Consider the following 23100-nt stretch of genomic DNA (forward strand, 5'->3'; position numbering starts at 1 on the left):
AAGAAAATTCAATTTATTTTTGTTGATATGAAAATGTTGTCTCTGTCGAAATGAATGTTTCCCATAGCAAATTTATGCACCCTGTATTTCGGGAACAGGTATTACAGTGTTCTTTAATTTAATATTTTATCGTAATTTTAGTTTTCGTTTTTTGTTAAGACGTTAAACTACATCATAAAATATAATTTAGCTTAACAAACGAGACTAGAAAAACATTGCAAATTTTCAAATATAGCTATATTCTTTCATCGCAAATGAAAACCAGATGATTCCATACATTCTTTGTAATGTCGAAGGGATCAATACAGAATTTGAATACCGAGTGATGTGGAGAGAATACTGTTACGAATTAACATAATTCAGATATTCCCAAAAGAAATATTCAAAAATTCATAACACCGATATCATTGACATAAGCACGTTGTATTGTAATATTATCATTAATTGAGTACAATCGTAGCAACACAATCTTTTAATTTCGTGTATCTGTGGAGTCAGTTATTCGATGAATGAATGTGTTGAAATTTGTTTCCTTGATTTGTGTACCAAATTCATATAAATATCTGAAAATATGTCAAATTCGTTCTTAAATTCGATTTTCTATGAACGACAGCTAACCTACGAACAAAAAAATCTAGAAACTTGAAAATTTGAGGATAGGTTTGAATTGCCAAAGTTCTTAGTTGAGTTCGTTAATTGACATAATCCGACTAGGGTCGTTCGAAGTTTCGTTTTCTGTTCACTTCGAAAGAGCAAATTTGATCGAGATGAAACTTCGCATTTGGATACAAAATCAAAATCTAGCATAATATCGAAAACATCAAGAGAAAAGCACTGACTTGAAGGCAGTTCGTCATTTAAGCAATTGGCGCAAGAATATGGATTCGATTTTTTAATTTTACACAATCCAAACTGCCAACTTTTAATCTACACATTCAAAAACGTGAATTATGAAAATTACTGGGAGTGAATATATTTTTCTCTATTATTTTATCTTTAATTAATCATTGGAAATAGTAAATCAAAACAGAAGAAATGTCGAAGCTTTTTTTATGGGAGGGGAGTTGGAAATGAACCTTTTCCTACAACTGCTATGTGGAAAGTAGCGTATTCTTCATAGCTTACTCAATTTCAAAACTATATATTGCTCATACTGTGAGAAATATTATTCCACGCGGCACTTTGCCAACATCTCGCTTGGTAAACTAATGAAATTGGGCTTTTGAGAAGTCTTTTCTATGGAAACGCAAGAAATGAACAGATACTGTTAACGAATGGCTATTTTGAATTAAATTAGGTACATTACTAGAATTATTTAAATTTGTGCAGGAAAAGTATAGTATGCAACATGTAGAGAAAGCCTTTTTCTCACTCGCCTTTCAGGCTCATGCCACAAACTTCCACACTCATGAGAAAAGTTGGACTTTCCCCACTTGTTGCACAATATACTATTATCATAAGCGTCGACAACGACATTCGAATTTTTCAGTTGTCTCTCTCTAAAACTTCTCTCTTTCTTTGTTACAGGTAGAATGCAAGAAAGCACAACCCAAAGAAGTAATGCTTCCTGCAAATCTGGCGAAGACACGAGCAGCTGGTCGTGGCGCTTACGGTGAGTTGCTAATGCTGAACTCAGCAGGCCAAGTCGCGAGCAGCTCAGCCGCCTCTGCATTGAGATACGCACCCTATCCCCTCCCTGGTAGCGCTGGAGGTTTACCGGTAGCTACAGCCGGTCCCTCCATACCCCTCACTGCCATTGCTGTGGCCCCTGCGCCTCTACACTACGCCTCTGTGTACGATGTGACCGGTTGCAAAAGAGTTTTCGCCACTCCGGCACTGCGTCCCATGGCCAGAGGCCCTCCCACCCTCACTTATAGCATGAGCGATCTTCTTGGCGTGCAGGGTTTAGATTTACCCACCATATATACTAGCACATTGCCGGGACTGGGCTTGTAAAGATTCGAGTCAATTGGTAGTTTCCAAAATTAGCACGTATATTTTCTCAAAATGCTATATATGTATACATTCAAAGAAGTTTATTGATGTTGCTTCAATTGTTAAGCTACATATCTTGAAAAATGTCCATTAGTGTGAACTCTACTGTAGGGGGTTCTGTATCGAAGACATGTGATGGTTAGAATATTATAATAGAAAAGAAGGTAATTGTATGAAGTTTGGGGGCCGTACAGGTACTGATTTGGTTCTTGTATTCATGTACTGTGTTTGGACTTCTGGAGCAAATTTGGAGTTGAAACATGGCCTTCAGGCTCGGTCAGAAAACTGAAATTTATTCATGTCTATGTTATCTCTAAAAATTCAATTCATCACTAAACTTATTGATAAATTATCGTTGATCATTCTTATAACGATTCACAGCATTTTTCTTCAGGATTAGGAATTCAAGGCTTGACTTGATATTCAAGCTAATTGGCTTGATGTTCAATTTACTTGGCTTGAGCTCGACTTGAAATCAACTCAAGTAAGTCAAGTAGAGTATTTATTCAATGTCAAGTCAAGAATTTATTTATTTTGTACTTGACTTACATTGAAAAACTACTACTTGACTTAGTTTGATATTCAAGCTACTTGACATTCTAGTTTCTTGGCTTGAGTTTGACTTGAAATCAAATCAAGTGCAAGTCAAGTACTAGTTTTTCAATATTAAGTCGAGTACTTAATAAATAAATACTCGAATTGATATTGAAAAACTACTAAACTTGACTAGAACTTCAGTTGATTTCAAGTCAAACACAAGCCAAGAAGATTTAATATCAAGTCAAGTTGCTTGATATTCAAGCCAAGATGTGAATCCCTATTCAGGATAACTCAATATTGAATGGAACAACTTCAATTTCCTAGAACCTCTCAATCTACAAAATATCTATCATACGCCAAATAAACTTTGACAACCTTTTCAATTCTATACGCTATATTACAGCTGCTTGAGTTCGTGAGGTAGAACTTATATGTGGAAATCTCGAAGTATATTAGAAATAATTTTCATACTAATACTCAATTCATCCTCGATGCATAGTTTGTGTAGAATGTTTTCAAAACCATAGTATTTATTGATTGGCAATAAATTCCTCAACATGATTTCGAAATGCTACTTCCAAATTCTTTTGAGAGATTTTCATGAAACCTTCTGTAGGTTATCATATGTTTCAATAGCACTTCAACAAGTATATATCATATGAGGTTTTCGGTACATCACACATGGATGAAATTATCGACAGTAGATTGCCATAAAATAGTTGACTGAATTGAAGACGCTGTCGAATTTAAATTTCGAATAATAGAAATTCTTTGCATTATGAAATTCGAAGTGGTTCCAGGAATTGGATATTTTTTCATTGTAATTAGTTCAATGCAAATCATTGAGCTCAACATTACACAGATCATTTGTGAATAAGAAAAATGGAGTGATTTGTTATATGACTTTTGAGATCCATAGCTCAAATGGACTTTTTAAATTGAGGTCAAATTTTGTACATTGATATATAAAAATCTAGTCGATGTCTGTAACCCTGAAATTCTTATAATTATGATTATTCTGCACGAATATTTTTGAATGTGACACACACTTATGAGATACTACCATGCCCATTTCAGTCATCTTAGATTGACTAGCCCTATCTTTCATTCAACCCAAAAAAGAGAAAGATTCGTTCAAACCCCTCTTAATCTAATCAACTTGAGCGAGTCTGCAAGATTGTCAATTGATGTAGGTAAAAGAGTTAGATATATAACTTCAAACTGGTAGACGTCAGAATGTCCATGTAAAGAAAAGTTCGAGTTTTTATAAATATTTTAATATTTTCTATTTAGAGTAGAGTTCCGGCGCCGTAGCTGCTGAAATATTAATGGATTATGTACATAAAATATTATGTGTGGCACAAAGTGCGAAGTGACCCTGTATTTTTGAAAACGGGCAGCCCATGATAAAACATTCAGTTCAAGATTATAAAATATGGATGTTATTCCAGTAAACATATCAGTGTTTATAGTGAAAACCCTTAGTAAGTGAATATGGGGATTCTACATGCATTATTCATGTCAATGGCTGCTATCTCTGCGGAATTCTGAACTTCCTGCTATAGATCCACGTCCCCCAGTGACATATACCTATATTTCAACCGCTTCCATTAACTCGCTTTTTATGTCTCAATTTCCCTGCTTCCCCACAGTAATCTGACTCTCAATCGTGGGTTCTCACTGACCTGCGGTCATTGGATCCCAAAGCACCTTGGTGAGAACTTATTGTCTGATTTCGTCTGCTATAAAAAATTCTATCGGTGATGTTCCATTATTTCAAAAAGTAAATGATTATCCCAAAATAAAACTCGGAAAAGCTGGTATTTTTGCGAATCCATAAATAGTCCTACGCTCAAAATTGAGTCTCAATAAGTGACACAGTTGACTTACTCTCCTCATTGTTACCATCTCAATACTCTCCGTACTCGGTTGAGCATTATGACTTTTTTGATTTTTGACGAATTAATGAAAAAAGAAGAAGGAATGCTTCTTTCGCTTTTACTTTTAGCCATAAGTAGTCACTGCTTATAGCTATCCCATTAGTCTATAGTAATTCTCTGAAATCAATATAAATATCACATTATAGAGAATAGTTATCTAATGTTGACAATTAAAAGTCGTAAAGTTATATTTCGTAAAATCAGTAGCACATTCATTGTGATATAATATATTTTTTCAATGAAAAGTTTACTCCGAGAACAATCTATTGAATGAAATTTGGTTTTACAAGGAGATGGTTAGATTTTTTCAGTATAATCCCTTCTTTCGAAGTAAGTGATACAGTTAAAAACATAGACTCCACAGTTTTTTCGATTGAAAAATGAAAATTAAAATTTAACCCTGAAGAAAACATTTAATATGCAGTGTTTTATTGATACATATTTCTAAAATTCCAATTCAGTATTGTTCGATAGAAACCTACTTAGACTCCAAATAAATCTTTTTGTGAGTTCTAACTGAAGAGCAGTTTTTTAGTGAAATATGAATGTAGTTCTGTAGATACACTCAATTTGAGTATATTATCTAAACAATAAAAAATTGTCAATTACAAGTACAAAAATTTAATCATTTATTATGAAGAACATCAAGGCATTCTTGAGGAAATATCGTACAAACAGAAGGAAGCATCATACAGAATGAGTAGGTATAAATTAAGTATGGAAGGCTCAAATATCTCGACATCAGATTTTTATAAATTTTTATGTATCTTATGATTTGTCCAATATAATGGTGGTAATGATAATAAACATAGTGATTTCAACTGGATCACTCTGTTTATTTTTAGCCTTTTGGAATCCTTAAGAAAAACTGAATATTTTTCATGTAATGTTAGCTAAATACCATAATTTCGGAGTTAATCAAATTTTAGTCATATTTGCCGAAGTTAAAATAATACAGATGACTATGACTTCTACAAAATGTTATTCAAAATTCCTAATTTTCTACTACTCAAATGTGGACATACATCTAGTAGAAAACAAACATTTAAAAATTATTCTAATCAAACAAGTTTATTCAATCTTGGCCATCTAAATGCATTATTTCAATGTCGGGAACGAAAAATATAAATAAAGATAAAATTTCGAAATAATGATATTCAGATGTAGGAAACATTACATGAAAAATATTCAGTATTTCTTTTGAATTTCAAAAGACAAAAATTTAGAGGGTGATCCATTTGAAATAACAGAGTTCATTATTATTCTGGAAAAAGAAAAGATTTGACAACAATATAAATACCACCATTCCTTTCCGAGATGGAATGAGGCGTTCCATACTTAAAACTCACTCTGAAAAACTTCAGAAGGTGATTCCTCACAATATTCTTATATGAACTGTCCAAATAAGTATATGCCGGAAATGCTTCATTTCCAAGATACAAGCTGATGAAGATTTATTTTTATTTTCGTTTTTTTTGATAACTTCCGGAATAATAACCATAATTAGACAAAAATTAGTATTGAGAGGTTTTTTGAGGTGTCGAATTCGAACCTGTAGATGTTATTGCTCCCTTTTTTTTTCATGAAGATTCATAAAATTTTTGAGCGTACTTCTAGCACATTTTTAGTAACATAATCAATTCCTCTATTATATCTACGTAAAAAAGCTACCCTTGTTACAAGTCGATTTGGTTTTTTTGAAGAGGGTGCCATGTATTTTATTACTGTTTCTTCGTTCGAAAGTTGAAGAAAAAAAAACGAAAATAAAAACAGAAGTTTACTACCTTATATCTTGGAAACGAAGCGTTTTCGGACATATATTCATTTGGACAATTCATATTAGAATTGTGCGGGATCACCTCCACAAGTTTGTGTAAGTAACTTTGAATCAATCTGTATATTCATATCGAAACTGATCGGGAAATTCATCAATACAATAAAGTTAGAAAATGTAAAAGTCCCCGAAATGCAATTTCGCTCCATCAAGCATCGAATGCATTCCCACGCGACGAACTAGTCAGAATATCGAATCACTCGAAAGTCGAACTTCCTCAAATACTTAAATCGTCCTTTTCACAGAGCATTCGAAAGAAAAAAATCAGAACGAAAACTCTTTCGGAACTCGTCACATCTGCACAATTTCCCGAATTGTACTCGCAAATAAAGACATTGTACGCGGAGAGAGCAAGAGATCGAAGGAACTTGCAAGAGTCATTTAATGAATCATTGATAAAGTTCCGAACAGATCTCTGAATGCTGCAGCTATTAGTTATTTTGTGAAGCACATGAAATTTCATCGAAGAATCTGTAATTTGTTTAGTTGCCGATATAAGGTTCAACTTAGCGAATTTTCGAGTATTACGAAGTTCCTGTATTTCCAACTCCTATTTAGGAACTAGGTATGGAAACTGTTAGAAGTGTAACTTTGCCAACTGATAAGTTGGTTCGTCGAACATTAAAAACCATTTCGCTTTATATTCATTCTATGGTTCGATCTCCTATCAATTAATAACATTGGGAAACTCAGTTTCAGTATTTCAGCTTTTCATTAGAGTATTCTGAGCCTTCGAGTATATGAATATTGAAGATCTGGTTCAGAATAAATGTTTAGTCACGTGGAAATGGTAAATACGAGGGTAACTATATGTATTGAGAATACAAAAAATAAACAAGCAAATTTGATGCAAAATATTTTCATTGGTTTTCACATTAATCGCCTTTCAGATCTATACAATTTTCATGCGATTGAACCATCATTTGAAACATTTTTTGCAATCAGAAAATGGTAGTTTTAAAACATTGGTTCTGAAGGCCTCAACCTCACCTTCGGGGATGAAGATCGTTGTCCACGAAGTTTATTTTCAATTTCTGGGAAGAAGAAGAAGAAGTCATTCGGTGCCAAGTCGGGGCTGTAAGGCGGATGACCCATTAATTTGATTTTTTTTGAGTCCAAATACTCATTCTTTGCTTTTGATGTGTGTGTGCTCGCATTGGTATGATGCAAGATGATTCGTCGTTTTGGGTTTGTTTTTTTCAATTTAACGAAAACTTCAGGCAAACAAATGGATTCATACCACTCTGAATAAATGGTCTTTTTATTTTCAAGAGCCACAATTGTCACAGGACCAGTTTTCGCGAAGAGAGACGCCACCATTTGCTTCTTGACGCTTCTAGAACGAACAACTTTTGTTGGCCAGTCGGTAGTTAGGGTGTTTCACTGTGAAGATAGTGAAACACCCTAACTGCCGACTGGCCTTTTCTTTCTCGCTCGTATGCATAAATCCACAACTTGTCACCTGTGACGATTTTATACACCGCTTTGGATGCACCACACTCCTATTTCGAAATCATTTTACGGTACCAATCGACAACAGCAATTTTTTGAGCATCATTCAACAAATGTGGAATCCAACTTGCACAGAGCTACCGAACACACAAATGTTCGTGCAATATCTTATGTATGCTAGTCATACTAATGCTCAAACATCTCTCGTTTTCCTGATATGTCACATGACGATCTTCCCCAATTAGTTTTCGCACAGCATCAATATTTCCCGGCACAATGACGTGTTTTGGTCGACCTTTTTTAACTTCGTCTGTGAGTGAACTACGTTCACGTTTGAATTTAGTGTACCAGCGATATACAGTGGCTTCAAATGGTGCTTCATCGCCTAAAGTGAAATTTAGGTGATACATGCATTTTCCTTAAGTTAGACCACGTCGAGTGTCATAATTTTCATAGTTCGAAAATTTTCATGAGTTGAATCCATATTTTGGCAGAGAAGAAACTTTCAATATACTGTGAACAACAAAAATTGTGTTCGTACGTCAAAACGTTATGAGTACTTATAACTTATAACACACAAAATGTCAAATTTTACAATGTCAATATCAGATTTCACCTGGCGATATAAGTGTTGCCAATTCTCAATAGATTAATAGTAGCCCTCGTGTATGATATAACTTGCATAAAATAGTTGAATTTACTTCACATTTGGTATTAGGATTGAAATATTCATTCATCTTCTTAACTGTGATCTTCCATATATTTCACCTGACGTCTGCGGTGTTAATTGTCAGAGGTTAATCATTGGGTTGAACGATAAAAATGAATTGTATTTAAGTTATAGCATCGGTTTTTTTTCAATGGCCTCTCCACTATAATGCTCGAGAAAATAACTAGCTTTCAGTTGGCAAAGTGACACTATCAAATATATATCCTAAGAACTCATAGTTCAGTAATTGTATTCATAGAGCATTTTTCACACAAGTGGGGGCAGTAGTTGAAACTTTTCAGGTTTGGCCAGCTTACCAGCCAGTTCATGGTACTTGTTCAGAATGCGGCCTGCCTACGTCCATTTTGTGTTCAAAAATCCCCCGCCCCCCTAAGGTGCGATCTGATACTATCTAGATGTAGAACATAGAGATTTGGTGGAGAAGATTAACCTTTGGATAGTGTAAAATTTGGATTTCTGTAGATGATAAGAGCCTCCAACTATGACATTATAGTAGCCACTATTGCTTCAAAGCAATATTCATCTACTAAGATTCATTTTTTGTCCAGTACTTTAAAGCAATATTGGTGCAAATCTGTATATTGAGTTTCTCTAATCTAACTCTAACTGAGTGTAGATATATGAATAGGCTAGGCTGTGTTGGAATAATCAAAGACTAAATTGTAATTTAGTTTTTAGTATAGACATCTCTAGACAGAGTGCTGAAGAATTCCTTGTATCATTTACTTCGTCTCAGTAAGTCGGAACAGGTCGAAGAAGTATGAGTATCAACATTTGCCTTTATGTATTGTACCAATTTAGATCTCTAGAAGAGTTTTAGTCGCCTACTCACCCAAATCAATCAATTTTTTCATATCTCAATTAGATTTAAGTTAAATACTAGTACACAGTTTACATCGAATTGCGATGAGTTGTTAATATTCTGATTTTGGTTGTGGTCTTTGAATTTGGGATCGACATGAATCTGATGGATATTTCCAACTCATTCATCTTGATATAGAGAGAGAACTTTTCATATTTTAGAAGTGTGACGTAGAATAGTCGAATGTTCCTGCAGTTGTCAGATATCGATATAACCTCCTGGATATCGACGCGAAAATAGTACATCCTGCATTCTTTGATTTTGTTCTATTTTTAACAGAATAACTTGTAGTGGGTAGTTCTATAGAATGAAATTTCATGAATGCTAACATTCATACGAATAGTTGCTGATAGATTATGTTGTGAATGAATGTTGATTTGACGGTTTCATTTTCGAATGTCACTAATAGCGAATTTTGTTTTTTTAGATTTCATGTGGTCCCTTGGGGCTCTTCCTGACGGTAAGTTACTCCAATTGATATAATTTGAATTTTAGATAATGCACATTTCATACATATTTTTAATATCTGCACATTCATTAATTTTGAGAATTCATTTCAGATGAAACATATTGCTTGTTTTTTATTCCACCGAATGTAATTATTGTGAATTATAGGATTTTCCAATGAGACATTTTATTTTGACTGTCACTTTTCAAGCTTTGATCTTTTGACATTTGACAGATAAAAACTAGGTCGTTGCTACAAATGAACGCTTCAATAGAGTGTTGAAATGGTTAAAATTCATCATAACAATGGTTGAAATTTGGCATTCATAGTTTGCAAAACTAGCACTTTTGGATTTTCGAGAAGCACCTTCAGAGACAACATTAACTGGCAGAATTGTCGCAGTTGGGACTCTGAAAATACAAGAAATATTAATGAAAAGCCTCTCCATTCTCAACTTGGCACTGTTTGGGGCGGTTTTGGGAATGGTGGTTTGATTTGAACTTACTTATTCGAAAATGAGGGAAGTGCAACTTTACGGTAAATGGATTGCGCTATGGAGATGATAATTTTCTTTTTTGGCCGAAATTGTCAGATATTGATGTGGATGACCAAGCAAGGAAACAACCGTAATTTTGCAAGAAAAATTTATCTGTCGTGATATCAAACCTCCCGAAGAAGTGAACATAATTGTCTACCGAGATCTTGGATTTGACAATTTTAAACATTTTTCTTTGGGGCAACGTGAAATATAAGATCAATACCAATTCTCCACAATCGAGCTTGAAAATGGAATTCGTGAATTTATCGTGGACAGCCTCAAATGTGCGAAATGGTCATGAAAAATTTCAAGAAAAGGTTATGGTGCTGCAACCGTAGGTTGATATCACTTTCCATCATTAATGAAATACCTTCCTCTTCAATAGTCAACCATTGATTCCTCTTGAAATATATATTTTTTTTATCAACATGAATCCCCTTATTGGAAAACCTGCTACGGATAAGTAAAAAATTATCCCCTGGAAAATGATGAAATTTTTTTGGACTGAATATGTCATAAACGTAATTATTGAAATGGAGCTTTTTTATTATATCGTAAAAATGGATTTTTCTATCTTATTTCAAAAAGATTATCTCTCGAATATAAGAAGTCATATCTATCTGTCTGTATTCAGCCCTCGTTCTCCAAACAGATTTTTCCTTACAATTCACCATAATCTCTGTAGTTTTCATATGGTATTGTTTCATATTCTAGTGTTCATATTGTGGGAATGATCTGAAAACATAACATTCGACTCAATGACAAGCTCACTGATGACGAATACTTCATAGAATTTCATTCTTTCTGTCCATGAACACGATAACTCCTAACTGACAGAACTAGAACATTGAGAATTTCAATAGATTCTGATTTCGAATACCACCGGTTGATTTCATTAATGAGCATAATCTGATTAGGAATTCCTTAAATATAGCTCTTCGGAATTTTGTTTTCCTGATAATTCAGAACATAATAATATTAAATTCAAGCTGCATTCAAAATTAAATGTTACAGCCCTGTGACCATCCCCACTCTGCCATTGTAATAGAACTCGCTAATTTGATATCGTATCGCGCTCATGTTTTGATTGTTGCACTGTTCCATTGGACCATGAGTATTTCCTGGAACAACTTCGAATATCCTTTCTTTCCGAATGTATTTTTCAAACCTGCAGGATTGACGCATGAATGAATAGATCCTTCCGAATATAGGTGAAATAACACCGATTACTCAACAAGCTCAGGCAACGTGGTCATAGGGTTTTATCCAAGAATTATTGGAATTGGAATATTCTTCGAGAGCTATCCGAATGGGTTCAGTAAAACCTGATGCATGCATTGGTAGAATGATAAACTCTAAAACTATAACATTTGAACAACGTGTCGAACTTTTTATGCGATAATATATCAAATTGAAATGTTCCGCCGATTATTTCGCTCTTCAGTACGTTTTTTCACATTATTACATTGATTTATACACACGATACCGAATGCCACGATAACCTATTATGGAAAAATACGTAAATAATAAACGGAAATGTTCGAATTTTTATTTCGTTCGAATGATATCGGTATTTCAGTTTACGACCGAGCGGCACGTTATCCCATGTATTTTTTACGAGCCAGAATTTAACGGCCTACCCCGCTTCCCACTATATATATTCGGGACGAGCTCGATCAAACCTTCCAATGGCGTTCAACTTTTTGGGAGTGGTTTTGAAGAATTCTGTCAGGGAATTCTACTGGCGAAATCCATCCATTACATGTTCTGCTTTAATGATGATTAACACGCTACGTCGAGGAAAAGAGGAGGAATCTCATTTAAAACGCTAGAAACAGACTTATTCAATATATCGGCAGGAGGGAACCTTAGTTGTCTCATAACATTATCGAAATAAAATTTCAGGGAGAACATAATATGCAATAAAAAGTTCAATTTTGATTTGCACCCTCTCTGGGCAGCTGGGAAAAAAGTTCTGCATATGATATATCGTAGATTGATCAACATCAGAAAGAGGCACAGGTATTGGGGTATATGAGCCTAAAACGAGGATCTCTAAATCCCTGGGAAGTGAGCCCTCTATCTTGACAACCGTGACACTGTCTATACTCGCACCCAAAAGTGTATCAGAAGAAGACCCAAAGGGGCGCGTATATACATCTCTACGGTCATCCAGGTCTTGCTGAGATCCCTGGAATCATATACCAAGTCACTGACTATGTCTATTGACCCATGACTACTGACATGGGAGTGCCGTAATACCATAAAGAAACTAGCCAGAAAGAATAAAGTAACTTTACTATGGATACCAGGGTATTGTGGTATTGAAGGAAACGAAAAGGTCGAGCACGTTCAAAAAGGACATCAAGGTTAACACCTGTTGGTCCTGAGTCCTTCTGTGCGCTTGGAAAAGAACAATATAAGGCATTGGTAGTGGGACAATAGAAAAACCCTCTGGAGAAACACTCCGGGTCTTGCTCAGGCAAAGAAATTAGTGGTGCTTTCACTGACCTTCTGAAGCTACCACGAGCTGAGCTTCGGGTAATGGTGGGACTGCTGACAGGACACTTTCGGTGCAAATACCTTTTGTACCGCATGGTAAGTCAGCAGATTAGATCTGCAAGCTCTGTGGAAAGGAAGTAGGAACAGCCGAACACATAGTGTGCAAATATTCGGGGTTGACGGGCCTAAAAACGACTCACATGGGAAAGTCAGATCTGGACATTCACGAAGTAATAGCCAAGGCTCCTAAACTAAGGATGTTGTCGGTTTCGATTGAATTGGTCGCAGTTCCCGGAAGGATAACAGAGCCGCAACGAACCCGATTCAATGAATAATAATAATAATCTGGGCAGCTGTCATTTTTCGAAGTCCGCCACGGCTATTGTTGCAAAACTATATCCTTTTTATGAAAGTTTCCATGACCAATTCGCATATTTGCGGCTGTATGTCCTCGATAACTTCACGAATTCTATTTTTAAGTACTCAAATCGATTATTATCAGCATAGTATGCATCATTAGCAAAGACATTATTTTTCACGTGTGGCCCCAAAAAAACAAGTCTAAAGGTGTTAAATCACAAGACCTAGGTGGCCAATTCGGTTCATAAAAATCTATCAACTAATTCCCAAGATCAACGAGAAATTGTCAAACCTAGCTCTCGTCAACACTACGGACAACAGCAGCAATATTCTCAGTTGTTTTTGAGCAACCCACACGATTTTAATTCTACACTAATTTATTCAAACAGGTACACTATTTCCGGCCACGAATGTGCTTCTCGCTCTCGGAATGAACACTGTTTAAAACTTTAAAAGTGCAATTAATTTCATTAACTGAGAAATGTGCTTTTCGGTTATTCTTTATGATATAATGAGTTCTGCTTTTGTTTTTCAGATTCCAGAATATTTATTACTTCATGTGTTATGTGTTTTTTTACATTCTTTAAGCCATATCAAATCCACATCAATTGATTATTCATTTTGAAATCAAATGTTCAATTTTATGATCCAAACTGCGGGTTTCACAAAACTTTCTTTAAGGTGTTTATGACGAATCATTTCTAATTTAAATTTCAGGTCATTTTTGGTTCCACTATAAATTTCAAACTAGAATCAAGTCGAGTAATCATAGTTCTGTGAAACCCACCAATATCAACAGAGTTATATTTTGTATCTAACTCATATTTCTTTTTCAGGTTTTCCTGCGGCCGCTTATGCGGCCTACGCCGCTGGTCGAGGTTATTCGGGCTACCCTAGTTTCGGACTTCCATACCCAACAGGTAATGCTTTGGCCAGTTTGCACCATCATCACCACCACCATCCGCTCCCTCTGCTCTCATACCCCCTTGAACACCACCTAGGGGTGTATGGGAGCACAGCTGCGGCAACTAGCTTGCATGCCATGCCCCTGTGAACAGACCCCCCACATATCATCACGTTCAGATACTTGAACAAAACGAAAAATTAACAGCTCGTGATCTTATTTGTAAGCTTCAGTTGCGAAACTTTTTTCCCTTTTTTTTCCAATCGTAATTGAACTATAATCGAATTTGAACAGAAATCTGCGGAAAACAATGTAAGTTATAGCAAAAAATCAACAAAATATACTGTGAAATGATACCAAAAACTAGTTATACCTAATTTTCATATTCATTCTTGATGATCTTGTTATAATGAGAAGCTTAGTTTTATCAATTGAAAGCCTTGCTTTTCTTTCAGAATATACGGATTATGAAAATTCTGTGAAAATAGCTCGTTTCTTTCCCATCACAGCTAATAGCTATCATTGGGGCTCTATTGCTGAGGTTTCAGAAAATGTTATACTTCTTGAGAGTTTATTTGTCGAACTCACATTTGAATCCTGTTTATTCCACTTTGATAGAGAGATTGGACAATTGTTGATATAGCACAAAGTTGTTTGTGTTGCTATAGTAGGTTCCAAACTTCACCGTCACAACGATTGGAACATATCTTCCTGAAGAAAATATTCAAACCCTCCATATATCCACCTTATATCCAGCGTGGTACGTTTGAAAATTTGAGAAGTAACTTACCCAGAATTGATCGACGGGTCAATCGAATTCGTATTATTCTTCGAGTTTTTCAACTGGAAAATATAAACAGATAGTTTCTTCAGTTAGAGCTTGATCATCGTTCAGTACCTTCCTTTTAGAGCTCTTCAAATTTAGATCAGGTTAGGAGTTACATTGTTGTATAACTGATAGGTGTAGAATTAGCTTAGGCGATAAACAAATAATCTTTAGGTCATGTTAGGGTATATAATCGTATACTAGCCAAGAACCCTCCTCCTTCAGACTATAGTTTGAGTTAGCTCCGTTTCTAAAACCTTCCAGTGCCCAACCAATACATTTCTAATTTGGGATATTCAAATGCAAGAAGTTTCTGAAATTTCCCAAGGTCACGAGGAGATTTGTGATGAAGAATATTTTTAAAACTGAAACGCACAAGTATAAAAAGTGTTCTCAATGATGTTGAGAAGTCTTTTTCATATATTTGACTACTCTGATATATAAGTGAGAGATCTTTCGCTGGAAAGATTTTTCCGTTGGTCAGAAGAGAATGTGGTTATAGAAATTTCATAACTTTATGCATTTGAATGATTCTTCCACGAGATATATTGTTGTTATTGTTGATGCGTTATTTTTGTATCTCATGAGAGGAAAATTTATACAATCTGTTGTCATATGAGCTTGTTCGTGTAAATTATATACTTTTTTAAATGATACATTTAACACCTAAATGCCTCGAATCCTTCAATTTGTCAAGTTCAAGAGCCCGTCCCACAATCCATCCAGGGCCAAGGTTGCTCATTTCGAATTTTAAGTAAGAACACAACAACGAATCAGATTAAGTAGCGTGGCTGAGAGTGCACTAAGTCGCGATGGTCCCCTGAGTGCGGTGACTCTCATGGTTCAGTGCCGGGTATTGTCGAGTTCACAGGCGCATGTCATGTTGGCCGGTTCGAGATCGGTGGTTGAGTGAAGCGCTATTAGGTTATGTCCGAACTAGGCGATCCCATTCGTGGTCATCTAACTCCTTTTAAAGCTCAGTTTTTTGTTTGAGGAGGAGATTGTCGTTGTGAATGGAGGTGGATCTTCTGTCCTTTGGTTCAGGTTGTTTGAAACATTAATATTTTAGAGGTTTTGAAGTTCCTTCGGAAAGTTTTGAAACTGAAAGAATTGGGTCATGATAATAACAGCTTCGTTACTAAATGGTACGTTATTAATTCAATCGATTCGAGATGATTCAGACGTGCATGACTGTCAACCAATCGCGATATAATATTTGATATAGACATTAACCATAGGATACAGCTCGGCGAAATTGATTGCCGCTCAGGCCACAGAGGACATAGGATCCATCGATATTCAATTCGGCATATTCTTCGTTTGCTATCTCTCTCTATCTCATTTACCTATTGTACACATCTGCAAGCATTCGACTGTTGTCGCTTGGTTGATACGACAATCCACAGGGGCCTCTGTGGACGATAGATCTGTCAAGTGTGGCAGGGTCTAATTGAGATCGAGTTCGGTTATGCAAACACGATTTGCATCTCCCTAAGATGACGTCGTTCCGACGTAATCCTCTGGGAGTGTTTTCGTGCACAGACCTCTGTTAGGGTGTCGGTATGCCTCTGGTGGAATTCTACTGTTTTCCCGTCATTAATGAATGTATGATGAGGGGGCTTTGGAATGCTTCCAGCACACTGTATGGGGTATGCGTCTCGATCGGTCCGGATACTCCAGGATGCTTCATAAATGATCGGGAAGATCCTGAAAGGCTGACCACAATTTCATTCCTACCAGAAATCTTCATCGTTATGGAAAATTTTCAAGTTGTCATCCATAGAAGTGAGGATAGATAAACAGAGAAACACCTCTATGATAATAAATATGGACAAATTCAGTTTAAAACTTCATTAAAAAAAATCAAGGATTGTTTCTTATTGTGGATTGAGTTTTTTCATGAAGATAAAGGTCTAGAAGGTGTGAGAATCGATTTGCTAATTTCCAAGGAATGATCAAGTAGGAGGTATTATCAGTGGTAACCTGAAATAACGTTGTTCAAACTACGCTACCGTTCAGTGCAGTATCGAATTTCTCATTATCCAGATATACTATATTCGCATGTATCGAATCAAACATCACGAAATCTGTGACCTTGATTCGTGTTCTTCCAATCAGCGGTCTGGGTTATGCTAATGGCCGTTTTGCCCAGGCCCAGACTGCATCAGCTCAGATATTCCAGGTCAGACAGTGTAATCGGACCTTTGAATAAATATTGGATCAAACACTGCCAGATAGATTGAAATTTCAACTCGACTGTCATTTCGTGCATTGGAAGAGGAAAGAGAATCTGTCTGGTTCGCGTTTCAATTATATGCAAATGCGGATAGACCGGTATAGGTAGTTATTGCCATCTGGGGATTTTAGGTGAATCGATTCTATATACCTTCATCTGAAATTGTCTTCATATTGGACTAACCAAGAGAGGAGATTTAGTATTCTCCTTGCATTGATGCATTGAATCTCTGCATAAGAAGCAATCCTTGAAACTCGTTGACCTCAATCTTGAAAAATATTTATACGCTTTGATACGTCCTTTCAAATCATTACATAACACCTTAAGAATTATTCATTTTTGTGTTTCTGCTAGGAATGATCACGATTCAATCGAAAATGAATATTAAGATTGCAGCATCCTTGAGTATTTTGACATCAGCGTATGCCCCCCTTAATAACGAGAAATTGATGAAACCACAAACATAACTATATATTTATAATATTTGTAATTTTAAGTACGATTGAATGAATGTTGTACATATTTTTAAGTATTCGATGTTATGAGACTGTTGCTTGTTGCGTTTATGCGCAACTGATAATTTTGAGGCCATATTTGATGGAAAAATAAACGAATGTATAATCCGAAATATGAGTTGCAGTTTCAATGATAATTAGAATTAAATTGGTCGATACCTAGCTGGCTTGGACGATGAAGAGAATTTTGTCATTTGCCAAAATTCTTATTTTGGTTTCTCTATGCATTTTTCACTAATATCTAAACTCCTAACAGATTGATCGAAGTTCTCATTGAATAAATGAAAAACCCCATCTAGTTGAAATAGAATTTATTTTTGCTTTGTCATTTTCATTTCCACAAAAGTTCAATTAAAAATCTTAGACAATCAAAAAATTATATCATGGAAGAGCTCTCTCCTGCAAGTTTTCTGCCGTTTATAATCAATCTAAGAGATCATGAATCCAAATCCTTGACATTCCTTAAATTTTAAGAGACTCTTTTATGGGCATCTCTTTATCGTTTGATGTATAGTGAAGTTGAAGTAGTTTTTCTGAAAGAATTTCACATTTGTTGGCATGTATCGAGTTCATGTTTATGATTCAACGATGTTCCTAATCAATGGAAAAAATAGCAGGAATAGCAGCATTGACTTTGGATTCTGATCTGACACAGAACGTTAATAAAAAATTCCTTATATTTGAATTGACCTCTACTACTAATTTTCATGAAAGTTCAATTGCAATAGTCCATATGATTAAATTGGGTAAGACAGTGAAAAGATTCGAAGAGACTGGATCTATTACTGATGTCCTTAAGCCCAAACATCATCAAAATATTCGCTCGAAGGAAAATATGGCTGCAGTAGTGGAAGTGTTGAGGAGAAGATTCAAATGTATCTATTCCTCGTCGCGCAAAACGTTTGGGCCTCTCTTACGGCACGCTATGGCATATTTTGGATCTGGAACTGCATCTCCATCCTTATAAGATTCAATTTACATAAGAACTGAAGTCACCTGACCATGGAATGTGTGGAATATATGCCGATTGGGTGCTGGGACTACAATGTTTGGATGACGATTTTTCACATTGAATTTTCCATTCAGTGACTATGGAAACAAGAGAAATTTTCGCATATGTGGCAGTGAAAGTCCTCATGGAACTGCTGAGAGACCATTACATTCACAAAAAGTCACAGTGTGCTTTTTGGTCTTGATTGGCATGTACTTCTTTGAAAATGAAGAACGTGTCACTCAAACCGTCAATTCCCATCGCTGTAGCCAAGTGATGACTGATTTTTTGCCTAAAATTAATGATAATGCATTGGAAGAGATGTGATTCCAACAAGATGGTGAAACAAGCTGCTCAACATGATCCGTTTTGGCTTTATTGCAAGAAAAAATCCCAGGACGCTTAATTTCTGGTTTCGTCGATGTAAATTGGCCACCAAGATGTTGTGATTTGACGCCTTCAAATTTTTGGAAAGATTATGCGAAGGATCTTCTAATGTCGATAATTCTCAGACTAGTGACGATCTGAAAACCAAAATCCATCAAGTTATTGATGAGATATCGCCGAAATGTGCCGGTGAATCATCAAAATTAGCGTCACAAGGATCGAGTCCTGTAAGAGATCACGCCAAGTATCTTTAAATGATGGCTGATTCCACACATAATGCCAAAGGCGCAGCCATTTTATTGAAATGAAAATTTTATCGATACTCTTAATGGTAGTGTATTTTTTTTACGTTTACTTTCGTAACTATACAAAATGGATAACAATTCAGAACGTTTGAAATTGTTGCTCATTCAATAACTATGATTTTCTATGGTTTTTCAGTGGAATTCATCAAGGTATAATATTTATAGCTTCGTTCTGGGATTACATATATTGTTGGGAGTATATTTTTTTTATTTTCAAATTATGGGTATCAGTAGATTTCAACATTGCTTGAATTGCTTACAATTATGTGAATTTTCACCTTCTTATTGGGGCCTTCGAATCTATTTTTTTCGTACTAATATAAAAAAAAAAGAATAGGAGAAGAGAACAGTTATCAGACATCTCTCATCTTTCTAGTTGGTAGAGCTTTGTTAACGAAAGGTGAACTTTTTCCTTATTGCGAGGAAGAAATGCAAGAACTATATTATTCATCTCTCTCATTCGCTTCATCGTCCAAGTCGTTGGCTGAATTGTATGCGAATCCACACCTGGTTCATCCGATTACGCTTTTACGAACTCCGCCCTGCGCTTCTCAACTAATAACTTTCCCTGCCATTCCTGCAAGGTGATAGAGGGCCATCAGAACCTCCGCAGCTGTACACTTGAGATATTAAATTTTAAATCGGTCGTAATTGTAATGCATTCCACCCTTTGTTATATTTAATTATTCGTCATTTTCCCGTTTCGCCAGCCAGGCAAGGGGGCGCTGCTAGGCAAAAAACGCCGAATTCTTGAATATAATTATAAACTTCTCACTTAGGCGTAGGGCGCGTAGGAGTCTTTTCGTCTGATTGTTGGGATGTGTTTACAAGATTAATTAAGGAACTCGGATTCATGCTTTTCTCTACCCCGCTAGATCATTTTATTTGAGTTGTCGGAAATTGGCTTCGCGTTCGAAGCTTATAAAACAAGCACCTGAGTAGAGCTTAGAAGCGCTTGTTTTACGCCTTCCTCAAATTTCGCGAAATCGTTTCAGAAGACGTAGGTGCATAACAAATTTGAACTGTGTGCGTCTGTGGTTCTATAAAGTTTTCTTGTGAATACGCTACAAAATCTTAATTCAAAATTAACGAGCTCAAATTTGACGCAAAAATGCAAGTTCACCACATCCATGAACTTTTTGAAGTTGGTAGGAATCGTATACACTTTTTTAGGGTTTTCCTTAAGCCACTTTGATTCAAATTATGAACATATATTTGTAATCACCACAGAAAAGTTGCAACGTTGCCAGGTCTAAAAAAAATCCGAAAAAGTCTTGAATATCGAGGAGTCAACTAAGCTAAATATACCTTAGAGCTCAATAAGTTCTCTGAGTGGAAACCAGTGCTTTTGGGAGGTTTAGCGACTTTCTGATATCCTTTTAATGCCAATCCACTTGAAAGGTAGATCGGTAGCCCTTTAAAATTTTCTTTTCAATCTAGTTTGAAACTTTATCGGTAAAGGTTTCATCAACCCCAATTTTTAAATCCATTTTTATACACAATGCGTTTGAAATATCACTTATGGATATCTAATACTAGTAGGTATTGTATTGATGGTTCACTGAAATATATACTTTAAGAACATCTGTCGTTAAAAGAAATAATAAAACTTATATTTTTTATGATGATATGCCGATTGAAAGGTGACCATCGAATGGAATTTCGGGAAAAACTTAAACACATAATTTGATGTTTATCTTTATCTATAAAGGAGAAGTTTTTTCGAAATTCGGAAACATTAATTCCAATAATATAGCTACCCACTTATCCATAAATTGATAATGACATATCTCTTGCTAAAAAAATATTCATCAAAGCTCTTACATTCGAATTAACTATCCGAAACATTTTTCTGTAAGATTGTTCTTTTTCGAGATTCTCGATTGATGCAACTTGAGAAAATCACATCGTTTATTGGAATATTATAAAATTGATGATGAAAAAAGGCTGTTTTAATGTCAAGAAGTGTTAATGCTATTTTTCATGAAACTCTCTAATATGATGAAGATCAACACATTACAGTAATGATTTTTCCCTCTAATTTCTGAATTCTCTTCCAGAATTCACTTTGCATTTGTCACATATTATAATATCATTAATCTTGATTGAAAAATTGACCTATAACACTTTTTCAATTCAACATTTTCATGTTAATCGCTTTCAATTCGTTTGCCTAAATAATTATGGGAATTGGAATCACAAAGACATTATTGAAAAAACATTAGTTTGATTGAATAGGATAATAAGTATCATGGTATCGTTTGCGGTAATAGCTCTAGTTAACTATGTATGCCATTAAATTTCAATTCTTGTTAACACATCCATTATTTCATTTTCATTTCTGAAGTGCGGAATCAAAAAACTATTAAATTTGAAGCGCCATTATAAGATAACATCTTCATATTGTTAGTGTTATTGAGAAGTAATTTAGTTTGATCTAAACATCCCTTTGGTCTAGAAAACGGTTAAAGGCTACTTTGATTGAAGAGATAAATGCAGTTTATTACGTCCACTGGTCGAGTGGGATACAATTTCAAAATTCAAAACTTTTCGAAAGGCATTAATTGAATTCGATTATTATTCGATAGTTTGTGTTTGGACATCAGTTTGTGTGTTCAATATTTCTGGTATAAGTATCTTATTCATATCGACGCAAAATTGAATAATTCTAATCTCAGGAGAGTTTCCACTTATCAACATTGCTTTCCCCTCAAAATTAACAGGGTGAGCCTTTGACTCATACATTCACTTTCTTGAAGTCAGTAAAAACTCTTTTTTTACAATTTTTTCCGATTTGGTTCAGTAAAAAGACACAGGCATTTGAAAATCCATGAAAAAATGTAATTTTCAGTTCTCGCAAATCGTTTTATCGAAAAAAATTACTATCCAAATATAGTTTTTCATTGATGTGATGGATATTTTCCGAACACAAAATGACATCCATATCTTCCAGTTTCTTCATTATGAGCTTTAGATCCCATAAAGAATACCAGAAATTTGAAGAATTGAAAATAAGTTGAACGCTCATAAATGAATATTGGACCATTTTGAAAAATGAAAATACTCCCCATGTTTTATCGTATAATACACCGTTTTCGGGTATTTTGTTTTTTAAAAAAACGAAATAATCGATAATCTGTGAAAAAATTTGGGTACTTTGGCTGAATTCAACTCTGTTAAAAAGAATCACAGAAATGAATATTTGCTACGTTGTCACGTCTGCAAATCAAACATTGAAACGGAAGATTTTTTGTATTCAGAGTAATGATAGGTATTCTCTGTTCGTCAACTTGTCAATGTTCGAAGTTTAAAGGCTCACAGGCGAATATCATTTATTTTTTGTATGAAAATATAAATGGGTAACTCTTTTACTGAATGAGATAAACAATGATAATCAATGATTGGAGTCGAATATCAGAGCTAATATAGGTGATTTCCAGCTGAATTCTTTATTATTATCGAAAATGAAATAGAATTCGATATGTTTCGCCAAGGAAATTTCATTAACTCATATATAATTACCAATTCTTTCACCAAAATCGATAGAAAAGTGAATTTGAGCTGATTTTTATAGGTAATATACAAGCTCGTTTTCAAGGTTAACGTTGTATTTTTTTTTGGAAAAACTTGTGTGTGCAGGTTTCCAGGGGTGAAATAGTTCATAATGAAAATTTTAAAATAGCTAAATCTTTTCATTTCGGCCGAATCGGAAAAAATGGTAATGGAAAAAAGTGT

At 35.1% G+C, this 23100-nt stretch overlaps 1 protein-coding gene across 6 annotated transcripts in view; it reads left to right on the forward strand.

The window, feature by feature from the left end:
• LOC123680608 (RNA-binding protein Musashi homolog Rbp6) overlaps nucleotides 1–23100 on the forward strand; it is a 980242-nt gene that overhangs the window by 936722 nt on the left and 20420 nt on the right. For all 6 annotated transcript variants that reach the window (XM_045618597.1, XM_045618593.1, XM_045618595.1 and 3 more), the window contains 3 exons: nucleotides 1528–1612; nucleotides 9781–9813; nucleotides 14038–14121. In XM_045618597.1, coding sequence (XP_045474553.1) covers nucleotides 1528–1612; nucleotides 9781–9813; nucleotides 14038–14121 — 202 coding nt within the window. The remainder of the gene's footprint in view (nucleotides 1–1527; nucleotides 1613–9780; nucleotides 9814–14037; nucleotides 14122–23100) is intronic.

Source organism: Harmonia axyridis, chromosome 5 (genome assembly GCF_914767665.1).
Source record: "Harmonia axyridis chromosome 5, icHarAxyr1.1, whole genome shotgun sequence".
NCBI lineage: Eukaryota > Metazoa > Arthropoda > Insecta > Coleoptera > Coccinellidae > Harmonia > Harmonia axyridis.